General features: G+C 34.8%; 2 protein-coding genes and 1 non-coding gene across 3 annotated transcripts; 1 reads left to right on the forward strand and 2 right to left on the reverse strand.

The window, feature by feature from the left end:
- The first annotated feature begins 1,922 nt into the window (after nt 1-1,922).
- On the forward strand, nt 1,923-4,840 carry LOC131627484 (uncharacterized). Its single transcript, XM_058898341.1, has 7 exons — nt 1,923-2,319; nt 2,566-2,607; nt 3,474-3,556; nt 3,654-3,755; nt 3,848-4,062; nt 4,165-4,259; nt 4,346-4,840. Exons 1-7 carry the CDS (start codon nt 2,178-2,180, stop codon nt 4,597-4,599), a joined length of 933 nt encoding a protein of 310 aa, XP_058754324.1. The 5' UTR covers nt 1,923-2,177; the 3' UTR covers nt 4,600-4,840.
- Nucleotides 4,841-10,352: 5,512 nt separating this feature from the next.
- On the reverse strand, nt 10,353-10,456 carry LOC131645467 (small nucleolar RNA Z279/snoR105/snoR108). The gene has a single exon (XR_009297087.1). It is a non-coding gene; the product is annotated as a small nucleolar RNA Z279/snoR105/snoR108 (small nucleolar RNA).
- A 1,345-nt stretch (nt 10,457-11,801) lies between these two features.
- LOC131627464 (probable cyclic nucleotide-gated ion channel 5) lies at nt 11,802-18,730 on the reverse strand. Its single transcript, XM_058898321.1, has 8 exons — nt 18,573-18,730; nt 17,287-17,376; nt 16,459-17,041; nt 15,370-15,582; nt 14,909-15,210; nt 13,878-13,989; nt 13,008-13,244; nt 11,802-12,799 (listed from the first exon to the last, which is right to left on the reverse strand). The coding sequence occupies exons 2-8, from the start codon at nt 17,346-17,348 to the stop codon at nt 12,101-12,103; spliced, it is 2,208 nt and encodes a 735-aa protein (XP_058754304.1). The 5' UTR covers nt 17,349-17,376; nt 18,573-18,730; the 3' UTR covers nt 11,802-12,100.
- Nucleotides 18,731-19,525: the final 795 nt, after the last annotated feature.

Here is a 19,525-nt window from a genome sequence, read left to right on the forward strand (position 1 = left end):
CACATCGTCAAAGTTGCAAACTGCCGAAAACCATTATCCCATGTTTGTAACTGCTCCAAGCAGATAACTACCTCCTTATCGAATGTGTTTTGTGAAAATCTCTAGTGTTGAGACAACATCTTACAATTCTTTGGATCCCAAAATATCCTAAGTCCTTGACGTCTGGTAGACGAGTTGACTTCAACATCGTGTCAAAGGTTTTCCTTATGTAGCCTTTTTTGAGATTTTGGACATATTTTGAAGAGAGAGTGATCCTAATTTTGTGGATCTGCTCTTGAGATTCTTCCAAACCATGCTTACCCCGTTAGTTAACTACTTTAGCTAACGGGGTTAGTCTCTATCAAAGCTTTTTTCAGTCAACACTCTTTGACACATAACATTTTCCATGTAGCTATTAACATTCTTCGTTGACCTTCTTTCAGCTATAATTTCCAAGCTAACAGATGTGTACCTGTATGAACCACACAAGGCTTTTGCGTCTCTTACTGAGATAGACGATACCTTGAGTGCTCTCAATCTCCCTGAATCGTCAGTCGACCAGGTAACGCTCTTGGCGAGGGGCGTAGATAGGAAGGATAAAGCTCTGGCCTCTATGTAGGATACTTTATCTACTACAAAAGGTGCCTCTCTCCGTTGTTTAAGGAGACCTTGAAAACATACTCTTTGAGAGTGCCTCCTTGGCCTAAATATTAAATGAATTATCCACGGCTAGTCTCTCAGCCGTCTTAGAGTCCTTTGAGAATTCTTTGTAGCATGTAGAGCATTTTTTAATCTCTTATTATTATGTAAAGGGATCAAGTACGATCATACTATATGTTTAAAGATAGAAATATCGTCTCACTTAGGGTTTAACTGATTTTTATAATACTCAACACTAGGAAGTCTGAGTAAAATGAAATTGACATTGTAGCATTGATTTTACCTGTTTAAGGTGCATGCATTTGATCCCAAGTGAATTGCTCCAAACTTTGCACTAACTTACGAGATCATCCCTTGAAGTTTATTGGACGTTTCTAGGGCCGTGCCTGACCAAGGGTCAATACCCCTTCCCTCCTGGTGAAATCTTGTCCGAGGTTGACGTGTGGCAGACCCACCGCAACCTATGGAATGGCTAGCTACCAAGAACCGGTGGGTCGTTTATAGCCGTTTTAGTGATTTTTCCACTTTCTTTATGTGTTTTTTTTTGTGTTGTGGAGTTTTGATTGTTTTAGTCATACGTTTGTTGCATTTATGACAACACCTAAAAGTCTTTGTGTTAGGACTTAGATCACAAAGAAAAGAGATATCTTAGAACTTATGCTTTCTTCATTAATCATGGAGAGACCACAAAACCCTCTATGATGTGATTTGTTATATAAGAAATGATATCAAATATGAAGCTGTAAACATTGTTAGGTGGGTCTGCCACCGCTTATTCTTCCTCATTTGTAGCTAGTCAGGTCAACCACGCTTGATTATTGGGCTGATATGCCATGTTCTTTCTGCGGGAGGCCGAATGTTCATACTCCTCAACTGCTCGGTGATGGAAGCTACTTTGATTTCCATGGTCTCACACTCCCCTTGATCTTGATGTAATTCGTGGTAGATCCTTTTAGCTCCCTCAAGGTCGGCATTTATTATGACAGAATCAACTTAAAGATTATGAAATTTGAGTTTAAGGTGGACCGGAAAAACCAAGACATCTAAAGATAATTTTGACAAAATTACGATCAATAATATTTTAAATTTTAAAATAACATTTAAAAATGAACAAATTTTTTCTAAATTGTGACACTTATAAAGTAACCGAATGACCATTAACATGTATAAACCAGACTCCTTAATTTAAGAGAAGTTTGTATTTAATTAACGCGAAATCCGGTAATAACATCAAGATTTGAATCCCTCGAAAAAAGTTAAAGAAGGCATGACAAGAAAAAATGGTTCTTGTTCCTATGACTTCTCTAAAACTTATTAGTTTTATTGCTAAAACACTCCATCAAACTTCTCTCTCCTCTTTGACACTCACACACCAATCAAGAGAATAATAATAAATAACAAATTAAAAAAAAAAAAAAACAAAATCCGTGTCTCCATGAATCCCAAACAAACATCATAAACAACCTGTTCCAGTTATCATTCCATTAGCTATGAGCTAGAAAGAGAAATATTCATTACTCTATTTTGGAGCAACAAAAATGAGTGTATCGTTGACTGTTATGACCTTCAATCTTCATGATGATGAACCACAAGATAGTCCTAATTCATGGGACAAAAGAAGAGACATATGCATAAGTGTTATTACCAGTTACTCCCCCATCATCCTCTGTACACAGCAAGGTTCTCTTTTCAGTTCTACCCATCTCTTATTTTCATCTGGGTTTGCTAAAAATCGTTTCTTTTTTCTGATTTATTAGTTCTGGATCCTTCATGAACCCTTCAATGTTCAATGACTAAAAATGGTTGCTTTGTTGATCTTCTGATTTGATTTGATTTGATTTTGATTTGATTTTGATTTGATTATGATGATGACTTTGATTCAGTTTATTTATCCCTTTGTTTGGTTTGATTTGCATCTGGAATCAGGAGTGAAAACTCAATTGGATTTTCTCCAGCAGGGTTTGCCAGGTAAATAAACTTCTAATATGATTCATTTTATATTTCTCAAATTTGTTATTTGCATTGTTTGGTTAGTTACATTTGCTAGCATGTTTTGCATATCATTTCCCACAATGAATGTGTCATAGGCCATAGTCATTGTTTGGTACTGGTTATGGACTTATGGTTATGAAGAGAAATGTGTTACTGAAGTGCTTTTGAATGAATGAGTTAAGTCACATTCTAGTTCCTAAATTGTATCTTATTCCTCAAACTCACTTTGTTGAAGCACTTTCATGATTTCATCACTTTAATCTTGTTAGGCCATATGGATTTTGCTTTGAAACAAACTTGATAGCACTTTACTAAGATATAATTACTTAATAATTAGGAGGACTCGTTTGTAGTTAATGGGTGCCGTGTTTCATAACATGGTATCATAGTCTCGTTTAAGATCTGGTAGGCCACCTGCTATCAGGTTTCTGCTATCGGGCCATCCACCATTTATTTCCACGCTCCAGATATTCAGCCTTGGACGTTAGAGGGTGTGTCAAGAGACTCAATATCGGACAATATATGGACTGAACATTTACTTATAAGTGGAGGCAATCTTCACCCTTTAAGCCAGTTTTATAGGAGTGAGTTACGACTGTCCATATTTCTTAACATGCTTGTTTATGAATACATGAAGAGTGGATCACTTGATAGATATATGCAATGTAGATTTCAATATCAAGTTGATGATTTTGTTAGACTCTATGGAGAGGAATATGAAAGCCAAAAATAATAAATTTCAGATGATATAGAACTTCCATAATAGGCTGGGTTAAAGATTCATGTGTAATATTAATCTGCTTCGAAACAGATTCCTCTAAGTTGATTAAAAAAAAACTCAGGTTATGATCAGTTTGGCGTCTCACGAAAAGGGCCACAAGATACTTCTGATGAGCATTGCACTATCTTCTATGACAAGGAAAAGGTATATGCGATTATTTTGGTATTATGTCGTATAATTTTTTACTTAACTGTTCGGGGAAAAGATTGGTTCACAATTTTTTTTCTTCTTTTGAATGAAGGTAGAGCTTCTAGAAGGTGGGACCTTTTGGTTGTCTGAATCTCCCTCTGTGCCCGGAAGCATTTCATGGGGTTCCGAAGTTCCTTGCATCGCAACATGGGCTATATCCTTTATGATTTTGAATTGTTTTCAAACTGTGTTTTGCTTTTGAAGTACATTTTTTCGGTTATTTTCTTTGACAAGATGTCCGTCCACACATTTCAACTGAAAGGAGTTGAGCCGCCAGGATTCTCATTTCAGATAGTAAATACAAACATGGATGCGTTCAGTCCCCGCGCCCGTAGACGAAGCGCTTTACTCACATGGCAGCATATTGCATCCTTACCACCTAGTCTACCAGTTGTGTACTGCGGTGGATTCAATACGCAAAAGGAATCAACTACCGGACGTTTCCTTCTTGGAAGATCGAGGTAGTTTCTCCGCGACACTGGACATATTCCCAATCGCTTGTTCTTATCAATCAATATTCACTTCTCAAGTTTATATCACGAGTTTACTTTGGGTGCATGCAGAGAACATGGTGTAGTTGGTGATATGAGGGATGCATGGCCTAGTGCACGCGTTAGGAAAAATGTTTCCTTAATTCGCACTTATCACGGATTCAAGGGTACTTCTTGCTTCGATGATTTGATGTTGTTCTTTCTGTTTCATGAGCATGATATGACGTGTGCTATTATTATCTCGTGTTTTTAGGTGACAAACAAGGAACCGTTGAATACCTCAAGTTAATTTTCCGAGCTCTCTGCCTCTGCTGGGATCGCCAAACACAAGATCTTCACGTTGATTGGATCCTTTTCAGAGGTAGATCTCTTATCCCCGTTTCATGTGAAGTCGTGAATGATAATATTGATGAATGTTATCCATCATCTCATTTTCCTATATTTGCCGAGTTTATGCTCCCTCGCACGGTAAGAATGTTAGAATCACCGGTACAAGAAGATAACTAAATTTCCATGTTTTTCCATGTTTGAGTTCGTCGACTCCTATTCTTTTCTCTACGTTTATCGGTATCAATCACGAATGAATTTCTTCTCTAGTTATATATGAGTTTGCAGCATGTTAATGGTTCAAGTATTGAAGTATATACTTCTGAAAAATGTAATACATCACTATGAACAAAGTTTGTAAGATGAATATTGGTTCCATGGTTGAGGATCATGTATTGAATTAGAGACTTCGATTTGCTTATCCTCTAAAACTCTTACTGTTTTTTTCTTTCTCAAATGCACTTATAAATTTTATTCTCTAATTAGTTTTATGACTTCTTTATTGACATTTTTGATATTATCATCTAAGATGAAACTCTCCATTTTATGATGTCTTGATAGTTTATCAAGGTATTGAATATATCAATTAAAATGACATTAACAAACCTTGATGCATTGACCACTTTCTTATCCTGCTCAAAGCCATCTATCTGCAAAATTTGTTCCATCATCGGTCAAATTCCCTTAAAACTTAAACTTTCAGCCAGTTGATATAGTTGAATAAGCTGTTAATAGTTTGATGCATGAATGGATAATATCACAGAAATAAACCAAGTTTCTTTCTAAGGGTATGCCCAACCCCATTAAAACCGCATTATAGCCCCCCATTAACAAAACCACATTAGAGAATATTGTCTGTATTGGAGATGAATCAACTCTGTTTATGAGCTTTCATTGACAACATCACTTTTTGCTTTGGATATCAGCTTGAATGCTTCATATCAGCTTGACCTTTCATTGATGCTGCTGCATGATGCTTCACACACAAAAAATTTACATGATGTTAAACATGTCCTTAAACATATCAATAAAAACACGGGGAACATGTCCTCTAACACCCATTCAAACGTCAACCACATACTTGTTGAAAATCCACCAATATCTATGATGAATTTCTATCAATCTTGATGAATAAGATTGTTACTACCACACAATGACAATGAAAAAAATATGAAAGAAAGAGAATGATTTTTTGCAGAGTTTCTCTCTGCCCACAAACTGTGGAAAACTTCTTATTCATTTGCAATTGCAAATTCTGTGAATACAACTTATTTCTCAAAATAGGGGTTACTCCCTCTATTTATAAATTTAGGTTAACTTGCTCTCTAAGACAAAATCCAAAACTATAAAAGTCCAAAATACCTATTTTGGAACTAAATAAAATTTAATTTATTTTAGACCTAAATAAAATCTATCTAATTTAGATCTAAATCAAATTTGTGTGTAACAAACTATTTCCACACTTCTAAATCAAATCAAATCTTTTCGACACAAGGAATTACAATTTAACACACCACCTAATTCATTGTGTCTAAGCTATCTATGTTCATCACAGCTCCTAGTCTTCTAAACACTTCGACTCGCACTCTCTTCGTCATGATATATGCAATCTAATTCTCAGTTGTGCAGTGTTCCATATTCATCTTCCCTTTAGCTACATGCTCTCGAAGATAGTGGAACCTCATTTCGATGTGCTTGCTTCGACCATGTGCTATCGGGGTTTTTTCCAGATTGATAGCTGGCATGCTGTCGATCTTCATGGTAATTGCTCCATGATCTTTACGTGTTATTTCTTCGACCAATTTCACCATCCATGTTGCTTGACATGCGCAAAGAGAAGCAACTATGTACTCTGCTTCGCATGATGATAATGCAACTACTGATTCCTTTCTCGAAATCCAGGCAACTGGTGCACCACCTAGCATGAACACATAACCAGCTATGGATTTTCGATCCTCAGCATCACTACAGCAACTTGAATCAGTGTACCCCACTAACTTGCATTCTTTTCCTTTATCAGCTGCAGGAAATAAAATGCCATAGTTGAGTGTTCCTTTTAGTTACCTCAATATCCTCTTCACCGCTGCTAGGTGTGATATCTTTGGCTTTTGCATGAATCTACTTACCATACCTACATTGTATGCTAAGTCAGGCCTCGTGTGACAAAGATATCTTAATTAACCAATAAGTCTTATGTATTGGGTTGGGTCGACATCATCTTCATCTACATATTTCGACAGTTGTAGTCTAGGTTCTTCAGGTGTCAAAGTTGAGTTGCATTCTTCCATCTCAAATGTCTTGAGAATTTCTCCTGCATATCTTCTTTGATGCATCATCAAACCTCTACCACTCTTGTAGAATTTGATGTCATGGAAGTATGAAATGTCGCCCAGATCAGACATTTTGAACTCCTTGCTAAGATCTCCTTTGAAGTCTTCGATCTCTTTTTTGCAGCTATCTGTTATCGACAAGTCATCGACATAGAGACATAGTATAAGCAATTCACTCTTGCTTCTTCTTACATATACTCCATGTTCAGTTGTGCACTTCACAAATTCCTTCTCCCTTAGAAAACAATATATATTCTTATTCCAAGCTCTTGGAGCCTGCTTCAGTCCATACAAAGAAGAAGGGAATCAAATGCTACTATTAGAAGATTCATTCATAATCATTAGTCAATTTTGTAATTCGCTTTCAATTGTTATAGACATGAATACTTTCAATTTTGTCATTTTACTTTATTAGATGCTACTGAAGATATTTGTTGTTTAAGATTCGTGTAACGCATGTATTAAAATTTTCAAACCAATCTAGGAGGCAACCCCATATCACAAGGAATTTCAAGACATTGTGTGCGTTTACGTGGCGGTGGTCTCATGAACGACCAATGCGACTCCATACGTTTTCTTGTAAAAGAAGTAAATTATATGATAAACTATCAGAACAACAACCCTTATTTCGAGACATATAACCCATGATGGAAAAACAAACCAAATTTTGAATAGAGAAATAAATAGAGACAAATATGGAATCGAGGAGGACAATCTCATCAACAACAATAAACAAGAGAACTTTTTTTTTAAGGAAGACATGATTCAATTCATGCAAATAATGTAGGATTTCACGGAAGCCATGAAATTTCCTCAGGATACTTCCAACAAATATTTTGAAGCCTCCGACATAAATTTGGACATACAAATTAGACAACTATCAAAGTAGTTGGCTTCCCAGTGAAATGAAAGATATGCAGGTACCACTATAGATAATTCAAATTGCAATATACTTAAATTGAAGGGCAAGCGACTCCTTAAGAAGATTAGTGCCAAGAAAGTGAGAAAGAGGGTTCCAAAAAAGTAATAAGCGAATAGAAAAATCAGGGAGTAATTAAACAAAGTTGAGATTTAGAGTGAGAGTGAAGTTGAAGAGAAAATAGTTGTTACCCACATCCAAAAAAGTGAAGAGCCTAGTATAGAAAAGATGGACAACAAAATATCGAGTTGGACTTAGAAAATCTTTTGAGTAAACTTATTTTGGAACATTATTGAAAAAGCTGCCGAGTTTAATAAGAAGTTGGTTGAAATGGAGATGAAGTACCCTATCACTATGGTAGAAGAAGAAAAATATTGAAATGAGAAAAGAGTTATGAGTGAGTAAGTGAGATCTCTAGTCTCGGCCAATAGGGATAAAAAAGAAAATCAATTTGAATATTGTAACATCCCTAATTACTAATCACCACTAATTATAATAATATTAGTAATTAGGCATGATTATGATGATTAGTAATTAGATGAGGATGATTGGAATGAAGTTTAAGTGGAGGGCATATTAGTCTTTTCACTTGTGGACTATATAGACCTATTGTACACTCTAACTCATTCTTTCTTTTCCCATTTTTCCTTCCCACATTAGAACAAATTCTGTAAAAAAAAAAACAAGAGCAAGTGGAGAGAAGAAGGGAGAGGCAAACAAGAGGGGAAAAGAGAGGAGGAGGACTTCCAAAGTCCCTTGCATGCATCATCACCATCATTCTTAGCCTCAAACCAACCTCTATCCTTCAACTACTTCCTTTTAAGGTGGGTTTCTAGGTAGATTCTTGGGTAGAGGGTTAGGATTCACATGAATAAGGGTTGGGGTTTTTGATAATTGATTGGATGCTCTTATTTGAATTGATGATTTTATGTTGTATGTTAGTGTGAAGCATGAATTTACTTGATCATTGATTACATGAACATGCATGTTGAATCCTTATGTGTGTAATCGTGAAATTGTGTTAAGTATGTCTCTACCATGTGTGGGTCTATTTGGTTTGAGAAGAAATGTTTTGGAATTGATAAAATGTAGGAAAAATGGTATTTTTGGCTCTGGTTCAGTAAGCAATCGATTGCATTACAATGTAAATCGATTGCTCTGCTCAAAATATGTGAATTTTGCTTCTGGTTCAGTAAGCAATCGATTGCACTATAATGTAAATCGATTGTACTGTTTAAAATTTGGGATTTTCGCTTCTGGTTCAGCGAGAAATCGATTGCACCATAGTGTAAATCGATTGCACCTGACAGTAAATTTCCCTTTTATTGTTTTGACCATAACTAGAGTTCAGTAACTCGGAATTAGGCGCCGTCGGAGGCATTGGAAAGCTATTGGAAAGGGTTATGAGATTCCTAAGCTTCCACATCTATATAAAACTCTTAATTATTAATAAAATCCATGTGTGTGTGTCTATGTATCTTATTTAATAAAATACAAACTTGGTAAATGAACCTTTAGATGCATAAGCAAGAGTAATGAGAGGAAGTTGGCCAGTTTTTTCCTTTTTCCCATGGTGGCTACTTCCTAATTTTCTTTTGATTAATGGTGTGGTGTTTATGGGCGAGGGGTTAGAGGACAGACAAAAGGACAGTAACTGCGAGTAGGCACGTTACATATATGTTGGCTATTTCTTGTGAAGAAATTCCAAGGATGCCCCTGTGTCACATATATTGCAGGCATTCTCGGGCTTTGGTCTCGGGAATGGGTTGGCTCCATAGTTCAGGAGCTATTCTTCGGGGATGAACTCCCGAGGATGTGTACCTCACCTTCTCCTTTTGTCGTTTCCATTCGGGTGAATGTCTATGTGAGACTCAGGCCCGGGAAATTGGAGGAGTTGGATCATAATATTGATTCAATGTCGATCCCATGGTTCTCTATAGTCCATACTAACTACTTAACTTAAAATTGAGATAAGAATTTCTTTGCAAGTTTGAAGTAAAGGTACTTCGGAATCGGATGAAAATAGAATTCTCATCATAACTTTTGGCTTAGAACCTTGTAGAGCTGAGTGGACCATAAGGTAGGGAAACCCACTGAGATTTGTATCTCATCTCATTCCAATTATTATTTTGCAGGTGCTTCTTCTCAGGATAAGGGAAAAGGTAAAGCGGTATGATGATGGACGTGATAGATGTTTCATGATGCTTTCGTTGTGGATCTTTTGTTTTGTAGCTATCTATGCTTATGTATTTTGACTTTACTAGTGTTGTAATGAATACATAACTTATGGCCGTTTAGACGTATTGAATGTTTCAGTATCATCTTTTGACTATGTAATACATTATTCTAGACGTATGTTTTGCATGGTTATTACAAATATGATTCTGCTGAAAATATGGATGATTTTGAGCCGTATCAATCACTTTCTCTATTATATAATAATTTCCACTATTATATAATAAATTTAACGACAATTATTAATTAAATACTACAGAAATATGTATCAATTACTTTCTCTCCGAATAAATTCTATTACTATTAAATAATAAAATTAAGAAAGTTATTAACTTAAATAACCCTTATGGATGGACTATTTATGGGATAAAATCTTATTAATATTCAATAATAATAAAATTAAAAAAAAACTTATTAACTTAATTAACCCTTAATAGAAGGGCTATTTAGGGATCAGATTGATTAAAGGAGAGTGCCCAATTGTCGTAACCAGGCTTGGGGCGAACACCCAACTCGCATTTTAAATGCAAGACTCGACCACTCTTCATTTCCCATTACTGCCTGAAGGATCATGGTTTGATCGTTGTTTAATCTTTTACTCTTATAGAATCCAATTATTCCTATATCACTATATCATTCAATGTGGGACTATAATATAAGTAACAAAAGTGACGCGCATTCCATGTTTCAAGTCCAAACAACACCACTAACTCCAATTCATGCGTTCACTTTTTTTAATTAACCAAGTCATTTAATGTTTCAAAACAAAATCTATCTACTTCACCTAATATTTCAAATGCAATTTTCTTAGTTTTCCAATTGAATTGTCAGGTAATAGACATATTGACATAATGGTTTCCAAGTCCTCTGTCACAAATGTCAATCGTCTTCCCCGACTCAAAAATCTGAAATTCATACAGATTAGGAAGAAATTTAGTGACACGTCTCAAATCTTTAGTCCATTTATTAATAGACGGCAAATTACAATTAAGTTTGGGCACATAGGGTACACAAGTCCGAGTAATATTTTTGGTAATAATAGCTTATATGAGTAACCTTTGACAACGTGCCATCATTAATCTGGATAGTGGAATTATCATAACAAGAATACTTATTAAATGTGTTGAAGTAGTTTATGTCAAAGGAGTCAATGTTGTAGATCATGGAGGAGGCATTTATTATCAAAGATGGCAAATGTGTTGGAATATACAATCATACGATTGGTAAATCAATAGAGGTTTAGTGTCTGTGGAGAAGAAGATAGTGATAGAAAAAAGAATTAGAGTTGGACAAACCCTTCCATTGAAGATAGTCTTGGCCATTCAACTTGTAACTTTTGATGAGAAGCGCAGCCCCATCTTGTGTCAGTCTCTATGGGTGTGTCTTCTGTTTTCTCTTCTTCTATGGTTGGGTCAATGAAAGAGATTAGGGATGGTTCAAATCTAACTCTAATACCATGCGGAAAAGTTATTGTTAATCCCTTTATGCTTAAAACTGATTACATAAAAAGTATATATATGACAAGAAATTTAATTTTGTACAATCAAATAATGTTGAAAATTGATTACATACTAATAGCTATACAATCAAAATTCTAAGGATATAATTTTGTCTTAGTAATCAACAGATATAGTTGATTGAATTAAAATTGCAGTCACGATGAGATATAGTTGATTGAATTGAAATTATGCAATCACTTAAAGAGTGATAACTGTGCATTGCAATTGTAGTTAAAAAAATTTAGATATGAATGAAAGATAATGGATGGAGCAGTGTGCCACTAAAACTTGGGCATTTATCAAGGGGAAGGACTTTAACAAGTAATAAATACAAGTTATTCAAGTTAGAGATGAAGTAGAAAATAATACTTTACTGTTGCAGAACATTCTATCCAAACATGGAAAAGGATGGAAGCAATAGAATAAAAACACTGCAGCTCATATTACAACATATGAGCTAGTACAAAAATTTGAATTTGACTTGCCATCATGGTCATCTTGGACACAGATTGTTCACTCACTAAAGTGCAAAACATGTTTGAAACTATGGTGCAAACCTAATATCACAGATAGTTAGGCTTAATGTATACTATAATACAATTATTTACAGAGGTTACATTGCTTTTGACCTTTTTCACAAGTTCAGTCATAATAGTAAATAAAAACAAGAATTTCAATAGCAGTTACATATGGAAATTTTAGTCCGCATCATCTGCTGTAAAGTCCGGCTCAGGGGGTTTCTGTAATTTGACCAACTCTCTGGCAGTTTTGGCAAGTCGATTGCGGTGTACACCACGGAGAGTGCGTGCGGCAAACTTTGAGGCTAATAAGGCAGCACCAAGGCTGGAGGAACTGCCGCCAGAGTTGCCGTGAGTTCCTTCAGACTCATCTGCTTCTTCTTCTTCCTTTTGACGAAGCTTCATAATCTTCTTTTTACAATATCGACGCCATGCTGCTTGAATAAAGCATGCAGCCCAAGTTCTCCATTGCTGAGAGTAAAAACGAAAAGTGTGCTGAACCTGTCTACTGTGAAGACGCCTAAACTGACTAGCAACAAATTTCAGCTCATCGGCAGTCAAGGCAAAAGTCTCAACCTCTGTTAATGCTTTAACAGTTCGAGTAGAAGTTGGAAGATTAGAACCAGATTTGGGGTCCAGGGCCCAGGTTAAAAGCTCCTCCCCACAGAAGTCAGCCTCTCTTAGAAGACTGCGGTTGAAAAATCCACTCCTCCCACCATCTGTAGTAACACTCTCAAGGCGTCCACGTATGATGAAAAGCATCTCATCAACGGGATCTCCTTCCCGAACAATATAAGTATTCTCAGTAACTAAACATGGTTTCAGTCTCTCACATATGGCATCAAGCAATCTTTCATCCATACTCTCAAATAGTGGAACCTACAAGTCCATGAAGAAGAAATTAATGAATTAGCAAATTCAGATGCTCAAACCACAAATTGATTAAATTTGAGAGAGATCAAGTTTGAAAGTTTTATGAAAAATTAGAAAATCAACCAGTGAATCAGTTAAGTCCTTTTTAATCACACATTTGATATAGAGTGCTTTTTGGTGTTAGACAAATTTTTAAGGGTTTGTGACAGCATACCCTTCTCACTAAAGCCAAACAGAGATGACGCTTAATATCTCTTCGAAGATCCTTTGGTAGACTCTGAACTAAAACATCTTCATCTACTCCACGTGTTGCCAACCACTTATATTGATCATACCGTCTGACACGCTCTCTAAGCTCTTTTGGGAGCAAGCGATGATGCATCCATTGTTCTGAATCCCGCCTTTTGACTCTCATTTCCTCAAGCCTAAGGGTAAGGGATTGAAGATATGTCTGCAACCATGGGAAACAGAGAAACCTCAGTAACAATTACAATATATAAGCAATCTGTTATTTCATAATTTAAAGAGAAACAACATTCAGAACAACATGAAATGAAAAAGTTGAGAGAAATCAAATTAGTATAAGACAAAAGCAGCAAAGTAATCCTTCCATGCTTCTTAGGACTTCAACATGAACACGTCCATCATTTTTTAAAAGACACAAAATTAGCTATAATAGTATTTATCTTTGACAGAAAGTGTTTGGACCAGAGAAAAAAGGAGAATAACAACTCAATACTTATTCTATGCAACTTACAACAGATCATATGCGACCTCTATCTAGCCTTACAAATTGGTAACTAGATGAATCCTGAGAGACTAGTCACTCCATAACAAAATTATTTAATATCATTTAAATCCACTTCCATACCATTACCATGCATACAAATGCAATATTCAATTCAGCTTATTATTGATCAGCAGGAAAATTAATGTGGAAAAATTCAACCATTAGATATTCAGTATACTTGGCAGGAACAAATACAAGCCCACAGATATTCCACCATGTTGCTGACAGACTGGATAACAACTTCAACCAATCTTACTCTTAAAAATAAGTTAAGTTCAACGATTTGAAGTATACCTGCATGTTGCCAATCAGAAGTGCGAAGAGGATGAGACCTGCTATGGCAAGTGCTATTGAAAAGATAACCTCCCCAGGATAGGTGCTAGTTTGAAGCCCCTGACCAAGGGTACTGCAGTGAATTCAATGAAAATTGGTAATGGCATACAATTAATCTATGAAATCAAGAGGAGGGGTGGCATACATGAGAGCAAGTAATTTCTTCTGGACTACATCTTAAAATGCAAAGCACAGACATTAAGGATCTGGATATTCATATTCTATGAATATGAATATAAAATATTAATATGTAGTCTAATTTTGGAGTTCTGAGATAACCCTACCGTTGATATGGCCTATAATAAAATATTAATATGTAGTCTAATTTTGAAATTATTGAGATTTAGACTCAAAAGAGGACGAGTATTCTAGATGTAGAAACTCCATAAAAATCAATAACATTGAATTTGTTCAAGGATAAGACTAGTCTAACTAAAGATATTAACATTAGGGTTCTTTTTGCAGAGCAAAGTAATAAATGAGTCATGCTCCAAAGAGCAGTCCAACAAACTCTTATCTTGACAGAAGATAATTAAATTGAGAGATCGTGAAACCCTAACAACAAATAAAATAAATCACTTGTAATGTGATTTTTGTCTGTCATGTCTCCCGATAGTCTAACTTTATATGGGGTGTTCCATAACTAACAAAAGAGGATAAAGTTCTGTAATGCCAATTGCAACATATATAAGAAAATTACAATGTCATAAAAACCATTTTAACATAAAATGCAACATTCGAGAGATGCGGCCTCATTAAAGTTGAAGCTACCCAGTACCCAATGCATCATTAATTCAACTAGAACCAACCATGTTTTTATCTAATTTTTTTAAAACTTAAGGCATTATCATTTCTAACGGCTTAGAAATGATAAAACCAAACCAGAAATGTAAATACATCTCAGACTTCAGACAGAATATACTTGTTTCGATCTTTCTAATTGCTATTACATATTGCACAACAAAATTATCCAGAAGAAAGAAACCAGTTACCTTAAATTTTGGAGCCCCCACCATAAACAATAACAATATTTTGAGATGAACTTCTTAGATGAAATGATATCAGACGATAAAGCTTGCGTAAAAATTCCATAATCAAAAGGTGGAGGATTATCATCTACAGAGCACCTTGACTTAAAAATAGCTTTGCTTTTATTTTGCCAGTCACTATAACCTTCTGTGTGCTGGTTCTCGCAATACAGGTAGTTTTTGTTGCACCCATTGTCACTGCAAGCTTTCTGCCAGCATGAGTCATTGCGTTCAATGGCTAACAAGTACCAAAAAGAACCAACTATCTGCAAATAATCATTGAGCCAAAAAGACACAAAGTAAATTAGTGGCAGAATTAACACGCCATAGAGCTAGATAGCAAGAATAATAGCATAACTAGTGTTTATATAACTCAAACAGAACAAGGCAGGGAAGATAAAAACAAAAAGAAAAAAAAAACTTACATGACTGGCAAGCATGTATAACATCAAATAATATGCTGCACCTGCCCATGCAGTTTCAGCAAAGACACCAGCTGTTCTCTTAAGTTCTGAAGTTAATGGTACCATTCGAAGAAATCTAGGAATGTACTGAAGCAATATAATGAACAACAATGCCTGCTTTGTTGCTAGAACATCTGAACTTTTTGACCTCTGAAGAAATCTCCAAACAACTATCTGAATACAAGAATTTAAAAAGAAAATAAAAGTGAGTTTAGTTTTTTTATACCCCTAGTAGCAAGAAGGACATGCGTCAGACTTATACAAGAACTGTTAAAATTTTAGTGACGGGTGTCCATTAAGCAATCATAGTGTTTTTGAACATGATAGTAAATAGGAATGTGGAATTAGCTGTAGAAAATTTGACAGAATACAGAGTATAAATAAATCATTTGTACATACTCAGATGTCAATATTGCATTAACAACTGAACATTCCTTGTCTCTCCCAAATATAAAAGTTCAGTATATCCAATTCACCCAGAAAGTATCATCTATACTTAATTCTTGTAGCACACAGTCCACCTAACAAACATAATTGATTTAAAAATAGAACTCAATGAAAAAAAAAAAAAACAGAGAGAAGTAGCAATCCTAAAAGCATAAACAAATTCCAACTCCAATTGTTTCAAACAAAATAAGACAGATATGCAAGGAGATTGAAAAGCTTTATTATATTGATGACAGTTTATGCTTCAACTCTATGGTGCTGCAAAGCATGATATTTTATCCTTCATTTTTATTTTACTCGTTTTTCTTCTCTATAGTAATTCAGTTAAGTCTCTTACTTTAATCCACCCTCCACCACGCCCCCAACAAAATTAATAAAGACCTTCTAATGAGTATCAAATTGAATCTCCTAAATCAACCCTTGATCCAAACACAAAAAGAGGCAAGAAATGACTGCAACAAAGATATTATCTTATGGGAATTTGAAATTGAAGATAACAGAGTAGTAAACATTGTTGGTACAGAAAAATCATAAAATCCAAAGAAAATAATCATAAAGTATAAACAAAAAGAGACTGATTCAAGATACAAAAGTCTTTTCAACCTGTGGTATCGGCAACACAGATAGGAAATCAATGATGAAATATCGTCGCAGGTATCGCTTGGCTATTTGTGCTGAATCTATCACAAGCTCACCCCGCCCAAAGACACGAGATGATGGAGCAATGTAAGCGGTACGAAACTGGAGAGCCATGTGTATAAGATAGAAAGCATCAATGATTGTCCTCAAGGTGGTGACTGTTGTCGCCAACTTTCTGTCAATACCCAGACAGTGTAATTGATCATTGATGACAGGGAGATAAAAAAACAGTGGATCCACAGACACAGACAAAATGCATGAGATAACAAATAATTTATTCCAAGAGAGTAAAAATTTGTCTTGGGGATCAAATATCTTCTTTTCGGACACTTTAAGATCTTCTGGAAACACCGCCCTAGATACCCCCAGTCCAAGCGTTCGACCAATTGACTTCAATCCTTCAGATCCCTTTCTCATTCCTTTTTTAAAAGATCTAGAGGTTGTGCTGCTTCCATGATTACCATGGCTTAATTTATCAATGGCAAATGTAGATTTTGTAACTCTGACATCAGAAGATGAAGATAGTCTAGAATCCAAGACATCCCACCTAGAAAAAAGGAACAAAAAACACAGAGAAAGAGATCACTTTCCTCTCAAACAATAGCAAAGTAACTGCCAGTTCATGAACAGGAATATGAAGACCCATTCTAGATCAGAGATAGAAAAGATAATAAATAAGAAAAAAATTGCCAAACTTTGTATGCACATAGCAAGACTCAAGGTAACTCTTAGTTGAACAGGAAAAAATAAAATAAAATAAAGTAAAAATACATCCTAAAATATAATGGATACCTAAAAGAGCTTTCTCGCTGGCCACCCATGTACTGTGATTTGAAATCACCACGGTCAAACATTTTCAACAGTAGATTACAGATGCATCACCTGCAGTAGATAATAAGATGTTTTCATGGTCATACTCCAAATGTTTACTAAAAGCATCATGGTAGAGGCAGGAACAATTTCCAACTCAAATCAAGAAAAAGTATAATTTCAAGAATGACATAGCCCAAATTTAGAAACTTATGCTCACAATTATTCTTCCAGGTGCTAAAACCCATATGTATATTTACTAAATAATGTGATTCGATTACAACAACAACAACCAAGTCTTATTCCACTAAGTGGGGTAGGCTATATGGATCAATTGCTGCCATAATGTTCTATCCAGGATCATGCTTCTATCCAAATCGTTAATCTAGAGATCTTTCTCAATAACTTCTCTTGTAGTTTTTCTTGGTCTTCCTCTACCTCTAGTTGTCTGACTTTTCTCCATCGGATATACTCTCCTTACCATAGAATCTACAAGTCTTCTCTCTAAATGCCCAAACCACCTAAGTCTATTTTCTACCATTTTTTAACCATAGATGATACCTCGGCGCTCTCTTTAATGTTGTCATTTCTATTGGCACCGAAAAAATAACCCAAAGTAGCCACTTTTTGACTTGTATCATCTTCCTTCCATCACAAGCATTAGTAAAATATAAATCTTCAAAACCAAATTTTACTATTCACTAATAGTTAAAACCTTCTGATATAGCAAATCACCACGCACACACAAAAAAGATATATCATGTGCTAAAAGCAAAAATATTTGGTACTACTTAGTAAGCTGAAAACTGTGATGATAAATTTCATGAATTTTTTTTAGAAAATTCATAAAGCAATTTTAATTAATGGAGCAAAATTTCTCATTCCATCATAATTATTTTCATAAAAAATTTTTAAAAATGGATCTCCTGTGCTTCTAGTTTAACATATGAAGAGAAGTGAAGTCATATTATCACAGCTCAACAACATGAGCACAGCGAAGTCTCAAAAATTAGAAAAGAATCAAAAGCGACGGAGAACGATTGCCGGCGACCGGAAAACACGCCGCCGGTGAGGATTTTACTTTTTAAACCCAACGAAGACAAAGATTGACTTTCCCGTGACCAAACTTGAAAGTTAGGTCAAAAATTTCGCTGAACTTCAAGTTCATCAGTCACTCTCTACCGATAAGAGAGTATCAGAATTATACAACTTCATAAATTCCACTAAAATTAAAGCAATTAAATTGAAAGAAGAAAAAAAAAACGAACCTCATAGAAAAGTAATAGATGTGAAGCTCCGAAGAGAGAGAAGAGAGAGATTGCAGCAACAGAATCTTGCAGAGCACCGAACACGAAGGAGGAAATAACGCAGAAGGATCCTAATCTGAAATTACAGAGAAATAAAAAAAAAAAACTTTTTATTTTATAAAATATATAGTAATTCTATTATTGAAGATTAAATAAAAAAAGCAATATTAGACTAATCTATATGTAACCTTCTTTTTTACTCAATCATAATAAAAAATAAATAAATAAAGGGATAATAATAATAATGATAATTGGATTGTGTGCATATTGTTGACTTTTTGAATTTTATTGTAGTGATGTACTACTATTAGCATCTCCAATTCCATTGTGATTTGTGACTGTGCCTGTCTCTCTCATTTGCAGTGTCACTTTTTTGTTACAAAGATTATATTTGCTCTCTCTCTCACAATAAATGTCATTTTGAGATTTTTATATTTTTTAAAAAAATAATTAATTACGTTAATTTCTATGATAAAATGAGTCTTATTTCCTAAAATAATTTTATTAATAATAAATAATGAAATATTTAAATAAATTAAAATACAATAAATAAAGGTAAGTTAGTAGAAAAAAATAACAAATATTACATTGATATTTTAAATGGACAAATAATATGAAACAAATAAAAATTAAAAAGAAGACACTTATTATGAGACGAAGGAAATATTTAGTTTTCATTTATTTATATGAGTGGGTTTTATTTTTGTCAATGTCACTTTGTTATAAAAATAATATTTAATATTCTTTTTTATTGATGTGAGTGGGTATTATTTATGTCAAAGAATGCTTCATTCTTAACTCTACAGTACTACTTAGGATGTGGAATGGTGCAATGCAACACAGATTTGATTTTATACAAGTGGTGTAAGTCACTTTTGCTCGTCATGATAACCTAGTTTTACGCATAAATGTTA

Source organism: Vicia villosa, linkage group LG1, assembly GCF_029867415.1.
Source record: "Vicia villosa cultivar HV-30 ecotype Madison, WI linkage group LG1, Vvil1.0, whole genome shotgun sequence".
NCBI classification, from domain to species: Eukaryota; Viridiplantae; Streptophyta; class Magnoliopsida; order Fabales; family Fabaceae; genus Vicia; species Vicia villosa.

What these genes read in the sequence shown, in the direction of transcription:
- LOC131627484 (XM_058898341.1), top strand. Translation starts at nt 2,178, where the DNA reads ATGAGTGTATCGTTGACTGTTATGACCTTCAATCTTCATGATGATGAA. An exon ending in TTCCTTCTTGGAAGATCGAG is followed by an intron (nt 4,063 to 4,164) that starts GTAGTTTCTCCG and finishes GGGTGCATGCAG; the next exon opens with AGAACATGGTGTAGTTGGTG. An exon ending in CACTTATCACGGATTCAAGG is followed by an intron (nt 4,260 to 4,345) that starts GTACTTCTTGCT and finishes TCGTGTTTTTAG; the next exon opens with GTGACAAACAAGGAACCGTT.
- LOC131627464 (XM_058898321.1), bottom strand. Translation starts at nt 17,348, where the DNA reads ATGTTTGACCGTGGTGATTTCAAATCACAGTACATGGGTGGCCAGCGA. An exon ending in TGGGGGCTCCAAAATTTAAG is followed by an intron (nt 13,990 to 14,908) that starts GTAACTGGTTTC and finishes AATTCACTGCAG; the next exon opens with TACCCTTGGTCAGGGGCTTC. An exon ending in GTTTGGCTTTAGTGAGAAGG is followed by an intron (nt 12,800 to 13,007) that starts GTATGCTGTCAC and finishes ATGGACTTGTAG; the next exon opens with GTTCCACTATTTGAGAGTAT.